Source organism: Manacus candei, unplaced genomic scaffold (genome assembly GCF_025592945.1).
Source record: "Manacus candei isolate 608988 ecotype Guabito, Panama unplaced genomic scaffold, ASM2559294v1 h1tg000049l, whole genome shotgun sequence".
NCBI lineage: Eukaryota > Metazoa > Chordata > Aves > Passeriformes > Pipridae > Manacus > Manacus candei.
Window position 1 is genome coordinate 18,771,583 of NW_026138097.1, and position 20,332 is coordinate 18,791,914.

Sequence of the window (20,332 nt, forward strand, 5' to 3'; positions counted from 1 at the left end):
TAAACCATATGACTAAGAGCATTGTCCAGACGCTTCTTGAACTCTAAGAGGCATGGTACCATGACCATTTCTTGGAAAGACTGTTACAGTGACCAACCATCCTCCGGGTGAAGAAACTTTTCCTAATGTCCAATCTAAACTTCCCCTGATGCAGCTTCATTCCATATCTTCATGCCCTCACTGGTCACCAGAGAGAGATCAACACCTCTTCCTACCCCCATTGAGGAAGTCATAGTCTGTGATGAGGTCACCTCTCAGCCTTCTCTTCTCCAAGCTGAACAAGCCAAATGACCTCAGCCACTCCTTGTAACTCTTGCCCTCAAGAGATTTCACCATCTTGATCACCCTCCCCTGTACACACTCTGTTAGTGTGATGTTCTTACATTGAGGCACCCAAAACTGCACACAGTACTTGAGGTGTGGCCACAACCAGTTCAACGTAGAACAGAACAATCACCTCCCTCGACTGGCCCATGATGCTTTGCCTGATGCACCCCAGGACGTGGTTGGCCCTTTTGGCTTCCAGGGCACTGCTGACTCATATTCTACTTGCCATCAAACCAAACCCCCAGATCTCTTCCTACAGGGCTGTTCTCCAGCCTCTTGTCCCCCAACTTGTACGCATAATAAGGATTATCCTATCCCAGGTGCACTTGAAATACTCCAAATGAAATGCATTTGCTTAAACATGTTTTTATTATGATAAAAGGAGCAAAAGAGTACATCTGCAAGACCCATTATATATGGATACATGGAGAAAATGTGAACAGCACCCTGCCATATTTGGTCATGATGATTAAGCAAAAAAGATTTAAGGAGAAATATGAATTATAAGATTCCTATAATGGACCTCCAGAAAGTGAGGAAGAGCCCTGCAGGATCAGGAGCAGAAAATAAAATCAATTGCTTTGTCAGAGTAGGTATGGTACCAACCATACCTACTGGTATGATAGTTTAGAGTTTAATCTGGGAACTTTCCAGTGACTATTCCAGAGAAGTCACCACAAAATTTGTTCATAGAGAAACCTGGCTTAATTAGAAGGATGCATTTTTTTCCCCTCATAAAACTTCAGCTGATAAAGTGGGTTGTGTTTTCTCAGTGTGATGATTCGGCACCATTATTGTTAACTTGCACTCTGTTCATGCCCATGCTTTCTTTGGGTCCAATTTTCACTCCATTAATTCTTCATGCATAAGTAAGTAATCCTTCCTCTGCAGGAAGGAAAGGCAAAGGGCCTATGTTTTCATGGCATAATTTCTCTGCCCTAACTTCTTTTTTTTTCTTTTTTTTTTTTTAATAAAACCTTCTGGTTTTAGAAAATATGGATGAAAGAGAGAGTATGTGTTTCTTTTTACCCTTGATAATGCAGCATTTTGGATCTTGCTATGAGAGACAGAAACTCTTTCAGCTTCCCTATCTTTAAGGTGAAAAGCATCTACCAAAGAAGAAGATGCTGTTGCTTGGGTTGTGCTTGATCAAGAAAAGGAAAGGGCGGTCAACCCTAAACTCTTCAGAGACACTTGTATCATCCACCCCAGCTTCTACCACCCTACTGCCTGCTTCATAGATTTCCATAGACGCCTCATGGAAGGCTGAAGACACCTTCAGTCTCTCTGCTGAAGAGATACCAGAGAGATTGGCTGATGAGCTGAACAGGTCAGTGATACCCAAGGACGTTAATACAGATGTAAGGTTATATTTTTCCTCAATCTTCATGCGAGGAAGATAAACTTTAATTTTCCTTTCTTCCATTTTAGTAGAACTGGTCCACTCCTTCAGATTTTCAAAGGTGATTGCAGTCTCAAGCTGCAAGAAGACAAGCAAATTAGACCTCTGGGATGACAGGACAACTTTTGTGGCAATGTAGAACTCTTTATGGGTTTTTTTCCCTTAAACTAACTGCTCTTGTCATACTGTTTTCTAGGTGTATGCAGATCAATATGTATAGAAGAGAAAAGCAAACCTTGCTTTGCTGTCCTGTTTCTATTTCTTTAATAGGCTCACTGCCAATTAATTTTCTTAATGAAATGGCTACTCAGCAAATTTCACCAAAAGTCTTGCCTATTTATCTTCTTTTCTTTAGAAATATATTCCAAAAATCATTCTGTACTTATGAGGTATAAGCTCTATCTACATTTAAGACTGCAAAGTAACAAGGTTTTGATGGTAGCTTATTACTAATACCTGAATGATCAGTTATTACTGAAGAAATTTAGCTATGTTCAAATGTCTCTTTTTTTTATAATTTAAATTCTTTGAGTTAGTGTAAAGTCATTTCAATGAACTCTGATTTTTTACATCACTTTTCCTATTCAAACTGCACTCCTCCTAATGGCAATATCCCATGACTGTATTCTGTTCATATCAACAATAGTATGTCATACACATTTTACTTTCTGAAACAGCTTTAACCATTCCATTACTCCTCATATTCAGTTTTTAGATACTTTAATTTTTGAAGGTATGAAGGAAACATGTTGTATGCTGTCAAACCAAGTAATAATTATGAATAGTCGAGCTAACATGAATTTCGCAGGAAGCTCGTCAGTGTGCAGGAATGGAGATATAAAACCTTTGGAGTTCAAGCTGCTGGCATAACAGCTGCTTATCTGAGAAGAATGTGTTCTGCAGTGACAAATGGTTAACCCACTATAGCAGTTCCTTAAGCAATCCATGCTCATCACTAACTACTGGAGGACCACTGAGACAACTGCATGCTTCTATGCAACAATCACATGTTGCCAGTATTTAGATCTGTGCTTTAAGACAACTTTATCATGAAGAGCTCTTCAGCACCTAAATTTCACCATTTTTGTGGTTTTCTGAAACCCAACTGCCAGGGTCATACCTGCTCCAGGCCAGAGATGTCATCAGGCAACAGCACCCACAGGCTCAGCTGCCCACTGGCATATGGAAGCTCCAGGATCCTAATTTTCTCAGAGGCAATCTCTGCTACTCTAAATGAACCAATCTGGAACATCATCTGCACAGGTTTGCTTTCTTGCTGCAAAACCAAACAAGATAATACAGTTTTCACAAAGATCATTCTTAAAGTGTAGAAATGTCTACTTATGGTTTAAAATGCTAATTGCTCCTGTTCAGGAAGGATATATAACAGCTTGTCAACTCCCTTCATAAATTCTAGAAGATGACACCTTTAAGGGAATCTATGCACACATACCTCAGTAATTCTGAATGGCACTGTCTGGGTGCTTTCATCCTTAAATGCTTTCTCCCACAGTCCTTTGAAGTAAATGGCATTGACAAGGACCATATCAGTCTCTGGATTCACAGAGCTTGGTTGAAGGATATTTTTGATCATTCCTGTAAGAATACATAGGAAAAGAGAACACGTGTAACATACCTGTGTATAACACACCTTACTTGGCAATCACAACATTAAATGAAGGGTAAAAATTTTGTGGAGAGAAGTGTAGGACAGGGACATTGTTTTGGTTTTGTAGCTGTTATCTTGTACTTCCATGGTTGATTTGCTCACTGCTCTTGGCAATGGCTGTATTTTTCCTCGCTATAAAGAGTTATAGTGAGGGGTATAAGACCCAGAGATCTACTTGTTACAAAATGAGTGTATTTCGTGACAATGGGAGGAACTATTGGAACCTTTTGTCCCAGGATGGTTTCCAAATCAAACATTTAATACCTTTTGCTTCAAACCAAAGTTGAAACATTAGTGTCAAACCACTTGTCAATGTGTACAAAGCATATTTTAGTGCTGTCCCTTTTATCTAGACTGGAAGTATTACATATCCACAAAGTGCCTACAGATAAAGAGAGCCTTCTAAAATGGTATGTCTGAGGAAAAAATATTCATTAAATGATAGTTCTATATTGGGAACTGATCTATTATCCAGGAGAAGGAGCAGAGGGAGAGGTTTTAGAGGTTTTTTTCTCCTTCTCATATGCTATTCAAACATAGTGACAACTACCTATGCTGATAGTTGGCTTCCTCTTACCATTTGTCTGACTTTCAACCCAGGAATTTATGAGCTCTCTGGCTTGTTCTGCAGCTGTTTGAAAGCTGATAGGTTCCAAGCCTCCCTTATACAGTTCCTTAATACATTGTAAGTATTCCTGCAAAGGAAGAATATGCCATTTTCAGAGCAGAACGTCAAAGCATTTTGCAAATGTAAAATGCAAGAATGAAATTAGCAGATATTAATAATCCGCTTGTTAAGGCTAATCAGTAAGCCATTATTCTAGTTCATAAGCATCTTAAGATTTTACATTCATTGTTTCAAGCAAGAGTATCTGCCCGCATTTTTAAAAAATATTTTCTGGAATTTAATTTGGTTAGAAAATGGCATTCATTTCAGTTAAGTATGGATTTTTTTCCATTTTTCCCACTTTTAAAATTTTTATTTTTCAGTGGTATTTCCCTCTAATTTCAAAGTAAATGTTCCTTTCAATGGAAAACATTGGAATATTTTTGAGAATCTGAAGTTATTTTTCAGGGGTTTTTTCAAGTAGAGAAAACATTTGCAGTTAACTTTTACCAACAAAAATTACCTTTATTAATTATACTTTGACTTGATTGGATTGTTATGATACTTTGCACAAAAAAATGTACAAACATCTTTTTGACTAGCCACATTTTTTCTCAAGACTGTCAAGGGTTATGGCTGTGATAGAGAGAAGTCATGAATCCTTTCTTCTATATAGAAGAAAATTTCTTTTGCAGAACCTAGACTTCTGACAGTGCTTTTTGCATTACAGAAAGGTACAGCTTTGACGTGAAAATATATTCAGATCAGACCTTAGAGCAACTCACCGGCAGGATTGGATACTTCTCTTCAGCATAAAGTCTACTGGCAATGCCAACTGTATAATTGTCACTTGGTTTGGTGATTTGGGTGAATATGTCTTTAAGTGAAGTGTGGATGCTCAGAGATGTGCCGCACTGCATCGTTGACAGGAACACAAATAAAAAGACAGATGATGTTATCCTAGTTTTAATGATTAGTAGGTTTTATGTGCTATATGAAAGGAGTAGAGTAGTTCAGACATTTCTGCTTGTAAAACTGTTTATCCTGAGCCTGGTTGCTATAACTATGATGATATAGTGTTTTTGTGATATGTACAATTCCGTGCTGGTTTTCTAACTGTAATTTCCTCATAGCTTTCTCAGGGGGACTCTTAATTACCTGCTACAGTAGTGTAGCTCCAGCAGATCAGGTAAGCTTTCCTCCATTCCCAACCAGTCCCATTAATCCAGTAACATCCGGCTATTTTGCCTAATCATACAAATATCTGTAATTTTGCCCTATTTGCCCAATATTATGGTAATGGGTTTCATTTTATGCTTGTTCTGAATCCTCAGTTACCTGCCTTCTCTGTCTGTTCTTATGAATGTAGTGTTCCCCCAAATGCTGGATGCAGAGCACTAACTGCTTGCTGGAGAAGGGTTTGAACTGCTAAGAGACTGTTTTATCTGATAGTTTTTGCTCCCAGGAGAAAGTGACACAGAGAAGGAGATGAATTTTTTCTGTACCTGAGATTCAATACTCTCTCCAAATCCTGGGATTTTATCGAAGTGAACAGCCTGTAATTGAGAATAACAGTAGTTGAAATAACAGGTATGACAAGAAAAAGGTTATGCAACTGAGATTAACACATAAGATTTGAAGCAAACGTATTGGCTAACTGAGAAGCAGGATGACTCAAAAAGTGCAATCCATCTGTACCATCTGTGAATAGCCATGCCTGCTGTTGCCTGTGTGGATGATGTTTTTTCTATTGTACAGCTAGGAATCAGCTCCAGTGTGTGCTATCAATAATAGCAATTTCTTCTAGGTAACAAGCCAGCCACCCACTATGGAAGTAGTGAGAGCTGTAGGAAGCACATGAAGCACTTAGTCTGGAGATATTTTGGCTCTTTCCCTAGAGATTTTGTCTCCTTTCCTTGCTCCAAATCAAGGACCACTACAACGTGTTGTTGTCTTTGAGAATCCTGTTGCTAACAATGTTAAAATTTAAATCCTTGAGTTTGAGGTGGCCATAGCTTTTGATAACTCTGGATGTACATTTTTTAGCCTCTGATTTATGCAAGGGATGCTATATCATTAAGTGCTGTTGAGCAGCAGGAGGGTTTAAATCCTTAACTGTAGCCTCACCTTTTCTATCTGAGCCTTGGTGTTATCTCTTGCACCTAGGTAGACCATGGACAGAGCTGAAATGATGGTCACAGGGGAGTAGAAGATGTTCTCCCGGGCATGCTGGATTCTTAGCTCCTTGAATACATCACAACAAAACTCCACACTTAGTGGACCGATGGAGCCCATTGTGAAACCAGTATTGTCTAGAGCAGAAGCAGAATAACAATGTAATGGCATAGCATACAAACACAGCAGGTTTAATAGCAGTTTTCGAGCAATGAAATATAAACAAATGGGTTTGAAATCATTCTGTGGTAACACGCCTACTGTTATTCTCACCTGTCATGAATGTTAGAAACTCTGAATTCATAAATCTGTTTCTTTCTGCATTTGTATCATTGCCTTTTTGTAACAGTTCCTCAGAGGTCTTAAGTCTGTTTACCTTTTCAAAGCAGTCAAACAAGAGTTGCCTGTACTTATTTAATTCACTGAAGGCTAGAATTCCTTAGTACTTTGTAGTAGCTTTGATGAAAATAAGAAAATATTACCTTTGATATACTTGCAAAGCTGGAAATTTAAGTGCAAATTACGTTAGACTTACTCTAATTTTGGACAGATATAAGTAAAATCAGAGGTTGGCTGGCTATTTTTGTTTTTTAAAAGTAAGTGCAGTAAAATATCTATTTGTTGCACAGTACTTAAAGTCAGTAGATCTTCAAAGGCCTGTAGCTTTACCTTTGTTTTAGTAATGGAAGTATGGATAGGCGATATAATTTGTCTAAGGTACAAAGTCTAGGAGCAAGACTGATGCTCAAAATTTGTGTTTCATCCTATTGTGCTTTCAGATACAGCTTGCTTTGCTCAAATATACTACACTATAACCTTCCTGAGAAATTAAATTGTGTTAGTGGCATTCAGGTAGAAGAGAAAGGCAGATATGACAAAATAGCTATGTGTACAGTCATTCAGCACAATTAAATGAATATTTGTTTGTGACATAGACCAATAAAAGCTTTATGTTTGTTTCTGTCTGAGGCTACTCTAAAGTGCTGGATGGTATAAGTCCTGTCTAGCCACTGTGCTTATATAAAGCACAGCTTCTGAGGTCAGCATGGATTTAGTTTCCATCTTGTGATTTATAGGAATTTCGAAAGTTTGTTGTTTTTCAAAATCCAGCCTCTTATGTAGGAGCTAAATGCTGGGATCTCAAGTTTATCTTTGAAGTCTTAAGCTCAACCAAGGTTTTTTTGTAACTGTACTCTTGGATATACACATACACTCACACACATATTTCTCTCACTTTCCTTTCTGTATACATGTTCCCATTTATAGGTTATTTAAGAATTGTACATCTGTACATCCACACACCTTTTTATCTTGTGTAGTGTTCACCAGCTATATTTTCCAGGGATGCAACTGTTAGAGAAATTTCACACTAAAATAAACTTATCAAATTCACTGTATGGCACAGTTTTGCCCTCAGTGCACTCTATTGAAACCAGAGGTCAACCAAGCAAACTTATTATTTGACTGCCAAAATAAAACTTAAAAGATACTGAATGGTAGGATAGGATGCTCTGAAATAAAATCATATTTTAAGCACAAAATAATATTTGAAGCACAATTAATAACTTTTAAAAAATCTCCAAAAAAACCTCAGATACTCAGATTTTACACATAATAAAACAGTGTGGAATGCATGCACACGAGTGAGACTTGTAGAGACTATCATGTAAATATTCTGTCCTGAAAAATGATTTCTAGAGCAAAGATATGAAACACAGAACAATATTTACTCTCTTTTTAAGTTTAGTCATAATCCTGAAATAATAAATGCTTACCTTTTGAGTTTCAGCACCAATGGTAATACAGCTTTCCAGCTGTATGTAGACATACTGGCTGAGTCCTTGGGAATTTATACAGTCTGAATTGTGAGCCACCCACTGCTGCCTTTCAGAAGTTTGATCCTTGACACCATAAAAATAATTTAATGGTATTAGGTCAGTTTTTTTGTTTCAGTGGGTTTGTTTTTGATTGAAGGGAGAGCAAATATTAGTTTTTTATTCTATACAACAGTGCTTTCCATCAGTACATCAGTACGGCTGAAGAAAAAACTGGGAAATAATGCTTATGTTCCTTAAAGCCTCATTTGCAACTAGGTACTGGGATGGCAGTAAAAACAAAAAATGTGAACAGCTTAGTGGTGGAGCACATAAGTAGCAGTTATTAGTCAACCTGTCAATAATTAGTCAAATTGTTATTCTGGTTGTAGTAACAGACCAGAACTCTCTATCAATTAATCCTTTCTGAATGCACAAAATGCACCCAAGCCATGCTAAACAGAAGAAAAGGAGAACAGGTCTTGACCTATTAGTCTACTAACAAAACTGGGGAACTAAAGAAGGGTGCATGTGAGAAAACCAGTTAAGATGAAAGTTAAAAACAGGCCCATTTTCTTTGAAAAGCTGGGATGTTTAAAAAAAATCTTTTAGTGATTGTGGTTTTATAGCAAACTAGTTTATTCTCTGGGCTTTAATAGCAAAACATAGCTTTCGACAAAGTAAAAATATCCAAGTGTGTTTGTAGTATACACTTACAGTGTCTCTCTCAGATCTTCAAAGAGTAACTTAATGGCCTGACAGATGACAGAGGAACTGTGAAATCTAGCTAGAGGAGTGTTCATGCTCTGTGGGACAATCATAATATACAATAGCAAATATATTTCAATTATAAAAACATTTCAGTTATAAAAACTATTGTTCTGTATTGAAATAATAGAAGGGACAAACAGTAAAGAAACCATTTTGACCTCTGTAAAGTACTATGTGATTTTAAAAAAAGGAGGAGGGGAAATCCTGAAGTCTGTATGACATAAGTCTTTCCAACATATGGGACGTGACTGTGATCCCTGTTAAGAAGAGGTAGGCTCCTGTACTGCTGTCAAAAGTTTAAGCAGTGCAGTGTTCTTTGTCTCAGTTTGATTTATTTTGTAAAAATAAACATGGCGTAGAAATCTACATTCTCCTTGATAGCAGAGTTGTTATCACCAAGGCAGTCTGAGGGCTTAAACAAGACAAGATTGTAGTGGAAGTGTTATTTTTCATTAGATCTCTACTCCATAGGTATCAGCTAAGTGTTTTGGTTTAGTTTGGGGTTGTTTTTTTTTTTCCCCACGGGTAGGCTGGCAGATACATATCTATACTTAAGCACAGAATAATTCTTACTTTTTTTTTTAAGTCAGACCTACTGCTCCTGTTTCAGCCTTTAAGAAGGCATAAAAAACTTGTCTGCTTTTTGTGATGATAGAAGTGCTCCTCAAAAAAACATTGTCCTTACCTATAAAATATATATTGGTATGTGAATGGAGAAAAGGAATCAAGAATGAGTCTTACAAGTGTGTTGTCAATCAAAAATCTTCTCCATCTGTTCTATCAAACACCGGTAACAAGTTGTGTACATTTATTCTACTTGGCTCTTCATATCTGTTTGTTAATATACAGATCAATGTAGACCAGATGATCCTGACACACTGTGATATCCTAGTGACATAACAAGGAAAAGGAGGATGGTTTTGCCTCTCACCAAGGCAAGGAACTGTTTACCAAAGTCAGATGCTGGAGAAGCCTTAAAGGGATGCTTCCAGATACTTTACAGTGTCTGGATGATGCCTGCAGTCATATGGTTTATATACAGGTAGTCCTGCAGATGTGGACTTGATGATGCCTTTCAACTTGAGATATTCAATGATTCTTTGAATCTAATAAGCTGTTTTCTCACACTATTTAGAGTGAACCTTGGATTTGTGCCACTCTTTTCAGTCTTTATCTCTTTTTTATTTAGGGCCACTTTGTGTTCACAGGGGTTTAGTTCTACTTCTACCATGCTGGTCTTCCATTGCTGCATGTAAGAGTTGGCTAGCATATTTAACTCAGTGAAATCTGTCTTTCTAATGTCCTTCAAGCCTCTCTGCTGAACAACCATGATCCCCCTTTCCTTAATCTGGCCTGAATTACAGAAGTGTCCAGACCTGTGTCACAAGCCCAACTCATCACATATGGCCTGTATTTTAGTACCTACAAACATGTCCAGGAAACAGCTGCAGTTTTGCTGATGATCATTTTTTTCACACCATCACACTACCAGTATAGACTTAAAATTATCCCAGTGGTGATATTTTTATACCTGGTGAACTTGACTTCTGTATAGTGTCTTGGTTCCAGACCTGCAGAACAGCTTTGCTTGTGTTGGATGCAGTGCTCTGTTTCATGAGTTATACAAAATCCATATTTTCTCTCCAAGAATTGGAGTTTCAGGTTCAGAACACATCCACAATAAGCAAATACGTGGAGGATAATAAGCTCCGCTTTTATAGCGTATGATAAAGGGATGCTGTGCTCTTTCTAAGAGGTCTCTTGTGATTTTCTGTGCTGAAACTGATAATTAATTGCAAGCCAGTTTTAAGCAACTGAATATACTCATGAGTAAATTTAGAACTGGATCAGAGCAGACCATCAGCATAGCATCAACACACGGGGGGGTCTTGTACAGTTTGCTTGACATGGGATCTAGAGAGAATAAGCAAAACTTCCTGCAGTTGAAGTTTACCTGGGACAACTGGCAATGGATTGCCCTGTCCAACACAGCTGTGCAAAGCAGTACAAACAGTTCAGTCCCACGTCCTTGTTTGACAATGCTTGTCCCAAGAAAGAGGTCAGCTAAGGCTCTCTTGCCCTTTCCTCTACCAGGCATTTAATTGTGGAGCTGTCCCTAAACCAACAGACTCTTGAGTACCCGAGCCATGAACAACTGAGAGCGTAAAAGGCAATTCATACTAAAAGGATATGAAGTCCAGGTCAGCTCACAGACCAAAACCTCTCATCCAATCACAAAAACCTATGCAGAACTCAAGATTTTGTTCTCCTCCTTGTTACTGCTCTTTTGCCAGTAGGAAAGAGCATGTTGATTGTTTTGTGTTTGTCTTCATTTCACATTGTGACTCTGGAAGCTGTCTTTCAATCAGGGGCAGAGGCAACCATTCACAGAGGGATAAATCATCTAGCAATTGTAGTTGCCTGTCTAACTGCTTATCATTGCAGACCTAGGTGCTGTAGCTATCAATGATGACTTCTCTCTCAGTTGTTCCGTGGGACTGTTTTTTCCCCAGTACAAAGCATATGAGGTGTGTGGTCAAGCTCCTTCAGACAGGTGCTCATAGCTCACAGGGCACCTTTCTGCAGCAACTCTTTGCCATTCTAGAGATGTACGTTGTTGCCTGCAGTGCTGCCTTGATCTCTCACAGGCTATGATGGGGCATTTATCTTAATTGTCATTGCAATATCCCATATGACATCTTACACTGTTTTTAACCTGACATGGACTCAGACTTCACTGTGTAGCTGATGATTTCCTAACGCTCCCCCATGGATATTTGATCTGATATAGATTAGTTTGACCTTCATGGTGTAACTTTTAATGATCACATCCCACAGGCTAGCAATGGTTTGGATGGCAGTATTTGTCTCAGATCCTGAAAGTCATCCTTGCTATGGCTAAATGACTTTTAGCCCCACATACATGCAAAGCCTTTTACTTGCCATATATCTTGCTGTGGAAGCAATATACAGTGTCTCTGATGATGAAGATGCCTTCATTCTGCCTGAACTCAAATGCTAAAAGAAAGTGTACAAGAGCTGAAAGCAAGAAGAATCCACCAGGCAAGAGTATGGGAGCTTTTCCGCTGCATGAAGGAATGGAATTTGAAAAGCAAAAATTGTGCTGGAGGGAAAACTGACAAGGGATGTGAAGGGGAGTAAGAAAAGCTTCTTTAGACAGAACAGCAAAAAGACTGAGGAAAAGTCGGAATGACTGGAGAAGGTTCCTGATGATTTGAAAAAGTGACTAATTTTCAGAAAGATAAAAGAAGAGAATTGAGGAGACTACAGGTCTCTGCAGTCTCTGAAAAGGTGTAGTACACTACTGCAAGGCACTGAGGGTTAGTATTCATTATTATCTGCATCAAGAAAGATACTCGGACTCTGTAAGATATTGCTTAAAATACCATTTATTGCAGCTAATATTAGAAGGAAAAAGGATAACATAGGTTACATTCCCTCAACCCCAAGTTGTGCAATATTTGACAGACCGCCAGTCAAGGAATGGCCTGCAGTGCAGGAACCATCCATGGAGATAGGTGTTTACTGACACTTTGGTCTTTAGAGCTCTTCCAGGAATTTTGAAAGAAGAAAACCATTGATTTCTACTGTGAAACAAAAGGATGTTCGTGAAAACTTGCCACTTCACTTTACAATCAATACAAGGGCACAGGGAGTGCAGTCACTCATGACAAGTGGGAGGAACCTGCATATTCCTTCCTTCTGGCTTGCATGCAAAGTTCATCCTTCAGCCCAGGGCCATGTGCAGCACAGCACAGAACAGAGAACAACCTATATGCTTGGCAAGCATAGGCCTGTGCTTTCTTCTGTCAACTGTTATGTGGGTCCTTGATGCACCTTGGTGGGCAATTGTATCCAAGCTTAAATCCCTACAGAAGGCTTCAAAGCAAAGCCTCCTGGGAGCATTTTGAGACAAGGAATAAAAGATGATGGGGGAAAAGGGCACAGATTTTCCAAGGGCAAATTTCTCCTGACCAGCCTCATTGACTTCTAGGATGGGATGGCTTGTTCTATCTACAAGAGAAAAGCAGAGGATGTTCTATACTCTGACTTCAGTAAGGCCTTCAAAATGATCTCCCATAATATCCTTGTCATCAGATTGGAGACCTGTAGGATGAGCATGCAGGAAATGTTTTTGGTGTAAAGTTAAATGCCAGGAGCAGCAAGAGCAGGGTTGTTCCATGAAGACAGTGAGCCAGGCCAGAGGTCACCACCAGCATAGGCAGAGCCCTCACCAACCAGTGCCACAGCACAATATCTGACCACAGGAAAGCAGAACCAAATGCAAGTAACAGGATCCATCAAAAACCATGGGCACAGCAAGAGAAGAATCAGGACCAGGGCCCATTTACAGAGGCTGGGACTAGGGAGCAATGAGAGCTGCCTGTGGGATGGGAGACTCACTGACCAGGGCCCAGAGCATCTGGGGAAGGGAAATAGGACAGACTCTGAAATGGTGACAGGTCCAACGAAGCCTGCAGATCATAAGGCAATATAGCAAGAGGGCAGGTCCAAAACCAAGCTGGTAAGTCATTTCCTCAAGTGAGGGCTGGGATCAGATCTAGTGACTACCAGGCAGGTCCACAGTGACAGAGTAGGCTCAAAGGCGAACGAGGAAATCAGTCCACAAGTTGGGACCAAGAGGGCCCATGGCCAGGCAGGGCAGGGCTGTGGGGAACAAGAGAACAGCCCTGATGTAGTGTTGCTAGTGCAGGGGCTGATGGCTCCAGGAAGGTAACATGAGATCCTGAGCTGTGGGCAGGTGGGGGATGTCCCACGGGAGGTTAGGATCAGTGAGGGCTGTTAGTGCCCTCAGGGCTTGGACCAGCAGCCTCCCCTCCAAGGATGGTGTGTCCTCGCTCCTGGGCTAAGGAGGGACATGCTTTAGAATGAATTGATATGTCCCTTAAATCATAAACTGGTGCTCAAGGTTCTGAAAGATATTTTTTGGTTTATAGCAACCAAGAGGTGGTGGAGTCACTGTCCCTGAAGGTGTTCAAGATAGGACTGGATGTGGCACTTAGTGCTCTGGTCTAGTTGACAAGGTGATTATTGGTAAAAGGTTGGACTCTATGATCTTGGAGGTCTTTTCCAACCTAAATGATTCTGTGATTCTGTGATTCTGTGATTTTGTGACTTACTTTAGAGTGACCCCATGGCTGTGGGATATTGGTCAGTTGTTTCAGTGGACACAGAGCCAAGGCAGGGACAGTGGAAAGAGACATGGCATGCGAGGTTGGGAGCTGAGTAAGGTATGGCTCCAGAAGCTGGTCGGCAACAAGCCAGGGGAAGGAGGGTCTGGCTGGGTGGAAGGGGGTTCACTTAGAAACCTGGGTCCGAGTAACAGGTGAGCACGATGGGGAGATCAAGAAGATTTGTAAGGACGAGGCCCTGTGTGACCAGTGACCCAGTGCTTGGCAGAGGGCTCAGAGAGGCCTGAGGCTCACTGTAGTGGAGCAGCAAGGACCAGCTTCTCCCCAGAGAGGGACAAACCAGGAGGCAAAGGGGATCCCACGGCTGGCAGTGCTGGAGCCTCACCATCCAGGGCTCAGCAGCTGAGCAGAGCAGGTCTAGAGATCACAGGCAGTCCAGATCATAAGGCAATGTCATGGCTATGAGGCAAGTCCTAAGACACACCACGAAGTCAATTCACACATCAGAGATAGGTCCAGGTCCAGCGATCACAAGCAGGGCCAAGGTCACACTAGGAGTCCTTGGCCAGGAATGGGCACAGCTGTGTTTGAACTGGAGACTGATATACTGCTGATGTAACACAAAGAGGAACTGAAAGTCCAGAGCATAGCTTAGAGCTCCTAGGCCTATAGAGAACCTCCAGATATGGCTGATCAGCTCTTTATTTCATTCAGAGCTCTGTCACCCACTTATAAGCAAAAGAGATGGACCTGGAGACAAGGCTACAAGTCTGAGGTCTGTAAGGAGGCAGGCCTAGAGATGGTCATCTGCAGTGCACTTCAGGCAGGGACCGAAGGCTAGGCTGAAATAGGCTTCTCTTGTGGGCAACAGCCTTGACTTGAGAAGTTTCATATAATTTCTTGCTGATGAACAAAATTTTTTTTGTTCTTGATGTGGGTATTGACCAAAACCAATGTAACAACCTATGAAACAAACAAACCTTTCAACCTGCTTCCCCACACTCAACTTCAGTACAAAAAATCTGTGCTAATTAGTTTCACCTTCTCAGTGCTTCCCACTCCCTTTGGTGTAGCAGCAGGTAATGGAAAATGTTGGGATTGGTATATAACTGTTTCTATCTGCCAGTTGTTGCTGCTCACTTTTATCCTGTGAAAAAAAAAAGAGTAAAATAGCCGGCTCCACAGGCTGCAGTTCCACAGGAATGTCCTTGTTTCAGCCTTTCAGGGGTGTCATTACCCTGACATAGGTTACCTGTGGCTGCAGTCCTTCAGAGGTGCCTCCCAAGAGTGTGTCTTTATTTGAGCTCTTAATAACATCTCCTTCCATGTGTCTTTTGTTTTGTTTCTCTAAATAGTTTCTCACATTTCTCTTGCCACCCTTTCTTAAGTAGGCTTGAGCAGAGGTGCCATATGCTCCTCTACTGAAAATTCAGCATACAATGAGTTCTTTTCATTCATCATAGGACAGTTTGTGTCCTCCTCTGACAAAGACCATGCCTAGTACCAAAACGGTGCCAGTGCCCAATATAGGCTCCATACCCATATGCAGGGGGTATTGGGGAAATCTCCTGCTGGGGCTGGTCACACTGTCAGGGCTCTGACAGTGGCCATTCAGTCCTGGAACTTAAATAGGTGGTAGTATTTTCTATATATTTATTACCTCTCAATGGATTTCTCTTCCATGGTTTTGTCCAGTCTCTCTCTAAAGTCATGTAAAATTTTATCATCTCCAGCATTCTTTGGCCATGAGTTCCATCATTCCAATACCTGTTTGTTTTCATCTACCTCTATCTTCTGCGTTTTTTTAAACTACTTTCTACTAACTTTTGTAAATACCGTTATGTGTCAGAAGATATACTGAATAGCCAGTCTCTGTCATTGTCTTCATATAATTCAGGACTTCAGAAGCCTGCTGTTGAAAACATCATTCCTCTCCTAGGAGTTTGACTGCCTGGGCTTGGGCACATCTAAAGCAACTGCCAAGCTTTGTATCAGAGCACTGTTTGTGACAGAGCTGTGAGATGCCTCCATGGGGTTGCCTACATCCCCCTCACTTGAGAGAAGAATTTAAACTGAGTCTCTTGATTGTGGTCCTTGCTAGCTTTCATGCCTGTGCCTGGCCATGAACCTCACAAAAATGTACCCCATGATATACTACTGCACGTATTTATTTTAGACACAAGGAAGAAAATTATTAAAGGGCATTTTATTGGAAATAACATGGGAGGGAAAAAGGAGATAACATAGATAATTTCCCTTCCAATGCTAGGAACCCCAAGCAGTGCAGCACTGGATGAATCTTTATTCAGGGCATAGAACACTGCATATCCTGTGCATGCAGAAGTTCTCTGGTTGTGTGATCTTTACACTCTTATAGGTATGTTCTTAGAAGTAAACAACACTTTATCATTTATCATTTCTACTGATGAATAACGGTATGACAAAATCACAGAATCACACAATATACTGAGTTTGAAGGGACCCACAGGGATCATCAAGTTCAACCCACAGCCCTGCACAGGACCATTCCCAAGAGACACACCGTGTGCCTGAGACTATCATCTAAATGCTTCTTGAACTCTGCCAGGCTTGGTGCTGTGACCACTTCCCTGGGGAGCCTGGTCAGTGCCCAACCACCCCTCTGGGTGAAGACCCTTTTTCTAATACCCAATCTAAACCTCCCCTGACACAACTTCAGGTCATTCCCTCAGGTCTTGTCACTGGTCACCACAGAGAAGAGATCAGTGTCTGCCCCTTCTCTTCCTGCATTGTAGACTGCAATGAGGTCAAGGATGTGCTGGCAGCATCATCACCAGGTGCCAGTTTGGGACCATCTACAAGCCTCTCCATTACCATTAGCAGCTAAAGTTTAGCCCACAGCCACATGATGTGTTCAGCACAGTATAGTCCAGGACACCAAGCAGTATGTACAGCATAACTTAGCACGAAACAGCACACATTGGTCAACCTGATTAGGTCCGTTTTTATGTGGGTCACTAATGTATAGCAGTGGTCTGGTTAGGGCTGGTACAGACCATGATGTGTGTACTTAACCTCTAGACTTGATATTTGACCTACCTCATCACTACAGACTTGTTCGAGAATTAGTGGACTGCAGCAAGAGTATAGGGAACTTGAGCACTGAATGCCTTATGGGGGATGCCACTGCCCTGCTGGCCTTGCTGTCATCTGCTTCCTTTGCCAAGCAGCCTCACCCCTGCTGCTCCTTGACAATCCCCTCTCTGCTGTCTCTTTTCCAGATTGAAAAATCTTATCTCACTAGCCAGAAGAAAACTGAACCACTGCTCTGTGTCAAAGCCTTCCCAAAATACATATAGCATCTGTTTTTGTTCAGCATGCTATGTTTTGTCAAATACCATTTGGGGTCCCAGGACAGCTTTGCCCTGGAGTCCAAGAGGTTCTCTGAGTGCATCTCCTCTGAGGACTCTGTTACAGCATACTGCCTGCCAAATCTTGTGCTTTCAGCCTTGGATTTGGTTTGCTTAGGAGAAGGTAGGCCTATCTTGCAAGTCAAATATGCAGAGGGATGTGGAATGGTCCCAGACAATTATATTCCCCAACGGGCAGAGAAGATATGCCATCTCTAACCCTTCCCCAGATGACATGAGAAGGAAAGGCACACTTGATTCACAGAGCATATTGAACGCTGTCTTTATGTGTATGTCTGTTTTTATTCCACAGACCCCTACCAGCACTGTGTATCCAGAACAACACTGCACAAAGTGAAAACAGAGTGTAGTGAATGGACAGATGGCAATTTATTGACATACCATCTTCAGTGAGGCTGTCAGGGAATGAAAAGGACTTTAGGACAATACCTAGACTTCGTGGGAGCTGGGATCCATGTTTTTAAACTCTTGCTGGACTTCAGAGGAGAGGTCAGAAGCAGCAGGCAGTGTTTGCTCTCCTCATGGCTGCTCTTCCCTCATCCCTTTGTAACACCATCCATGCTGCTCTTTTCAGAACTGCTTCCCATGGGGGCTGCAGCAGCCACACTGATCACAGCAGTGCCCTTACAGCAGGTCCTACCAACCCAGACCAGCAATGCACCGGTGCAGTACTGGGCCCAGACATTGATACAGGGGTATGGATATTACTCAACCTTGCTGAATCTGCACTTTTACCTCTCATTTTAGCCTCTATGAAGGATGTTTTCTCTTTCATAAACCAAATAGCTCTACTCCTTCTACAGTGTTTGACTGTGATATTTTTTCATCCAGGACACAGACCTCTTAAAATGCCTCTGATCTTTCATCAAATAACATTTCTGGATTTTTCTTCAAAAATGACTAGGTTCCAAGCACAGTGCCACAGGTCTACATTTTCAGTATATTGATCATAACCATCTACTTGCATAAAAATTAAGAACAAAATTGGAACGTACACTAAGCTACCAAACCTAGTTTTTGAAGACTGAGACATCATTTTGTATGCCTAGTGACACCTAATGGCCTGTTCAAAATTAGTCAAATAGCTCTGTTTCACAGTGAGGACATTAGGTGGACTCTGTGGCTTGTAAACCTCTCTCGTATGTAGTTTTAGGAATCCATTTACCATTTCAGCCTTGATTTTCTCAATTTCTTTTCTTTAAAATAATCATCAAGCAAAGAAACAATTAAACAGAATAGTGGGGGGTTTATATTCATGTTATGTAATAAATACTTCTATAAAAAATGTTCATTTTATTGCCTTTGTACCTAGAAAGTGTAGAGTGACAGACACACACTTGTTTCAGCTTGATAACAGATTTGTAATTGTTTAATAACATTTTGCACTCTGCTCCTTAGAACAGTATTTTATAAATGCTGCCTTTTCCTCTTCTTTTATTTTTAGTTGTAGCAAAACTCTGTTAACTGCTTTAGGCCATAAGGGAAGCAAAACATAATATGCACAGTAAACCTTGAAATGTCATATATATTAAAATAATTTTTTGCTTAAATACTTGTGTTTACGGTATCTAATCTCTTATAACTGTCTTGGGAAGACTAGTATTTTCCCATAGACTTCATAACAGGTAAGAAAATGTGTTTCCCTGCGGTTAACATCATCATTTCAAGTTATATTTAATACTGACTTTGAAAATGTTTGAGGCAGCTCCACGTATCTCCTTTCTTTAAGCACTTTTTAGGAAGTGATACTGTGATTTGCAGTTCTGCATGTGTATCCCAGCAGAAGGAAGATTGCTTAAGTCAGCAATTACCACTAATAATTCTTTCAACTGGATAAACTGCAACCTAAGGAATCTTCCTCTAAAGACTGGGAAATAGGAAGTAATATCTTTAGGGGACTATTTTATCAAAAGGCAGTAACAAAGGTTTCCTCGTGTGGTTCCTGTGGGTATTGAAGCTGTCTACCTTCTAAGAAAAAGACTCTTCTCATGTTTTTGAAGATATATATCTCTTAAGCACGACCCCAATATATTTACTGATGGGAATAAGAGGAAATATTTTAAAACCCCCTGGAAATACAATAGCAGATTCAAAAAATTGAGTTATTTGATATGTCATATTGAGATAAGCTCAAGGTAACGGTAGGAGCTGTAGGGATTACCTGCTTAAGCTCAAAATTTTAGAAAAAAAATGTTAAGCTCTTTATTGACTTCATATATGGGTACATTCTAGTTTTGAAAATAGGATCTAAATCCTTGTGTAAACTACTTCTGTTAAAAATCACGACCCACTGTATCATATATTTTGGTTGTGGGGTGCAGTAACCCAGAACAGGTGGAGGCATGTTTAGTTTGCAATGCTTTTATTAGAATAAATAGAAGGACCATGAATTAACATTCACAAAATCAATGACATGTCACAGGAATGAAGATGGGAAATTATATATCAGGAAGATGTTGTATTTGAATTTGATGATTTATGAAGAAATGGTAAAATTTCTGTATACTCCCTCAGAACAAGACACCTATCTTTACAGTACATGCAGCACAAATTAGCACAAATGCATTCCTGGAAGAAGAATGCTTTGCTGAAGTTAAGAATTTCATCTGCAAGTTGTCCAGGCATCAATTCAACAAGTTCAAGGAACAAGATTATTCTGAAAGCTGTGTTTATTTTGGAGAACTCCTATAAGAAAATCAGATTCTCAATATCAGTGTCAGATTTTTTCACAAAAATCAAAACACTAGCCCTATCTCTCAAGTTATTCAATGACAATAGGAAATACTTTTAAGCTACCTCACAAAATTCTCGCTTAATCCTGGACATAAATCCTGAGTATAACTTGTGTAAGCAGAAATACCTGCACCTAAAGATCTGAAAAGTCACACACTTCTTCCAGAATATCTTACTAGATATTGAAAGCTTTCCACTTAGAGAAAGTAGTGAAGAGATGAGATTATACTACAATACTAGAGTAAAGGGG

The 20,332-nt window shown here is 40.3% G+C and overlaps 1 protein-coding gene across 1 annotated transcript; it reads right to left on the bottom strand.

The window, feature by feature from the left end:
• Positions 1 to 761: 761 nt before the first annotated feature.
• On the bottom strand, positions 762 to 9,512 carry LOC127476260 (ovalbumin-like). Its single transcript, XM_051798950.1, has 9 exons — positions 9,451 to 9,512; positions 7,956 to 8,081; positions 6,133 to 6,317; positions 5,511 to 5,561; positions 4,791 to 4,919; positions 3,976 to 4,093; positions 3,183 to 3,325; positions 2,850 to 3,005; positions 762 to 1,807 (listed from the first exon to the last, which is right to left on the bottom strand). Exons 3-9 carry the CDS (start codon positions 6,298 to 6,300, stop codon positions 1,421 to 1,423), a joined length of 1,152 nt encoding a protein of 383 aa, XP_051654910.1. The 5' UTR covers positions 6,301 to 6,317; positions 7,956 to 8,081; positions 9,451 to 9,512; the 3' UTR covers positions 762 to 1,420.
• Positions 9,513 to 20,332: the final 10,820 nt, after the last annotated feature.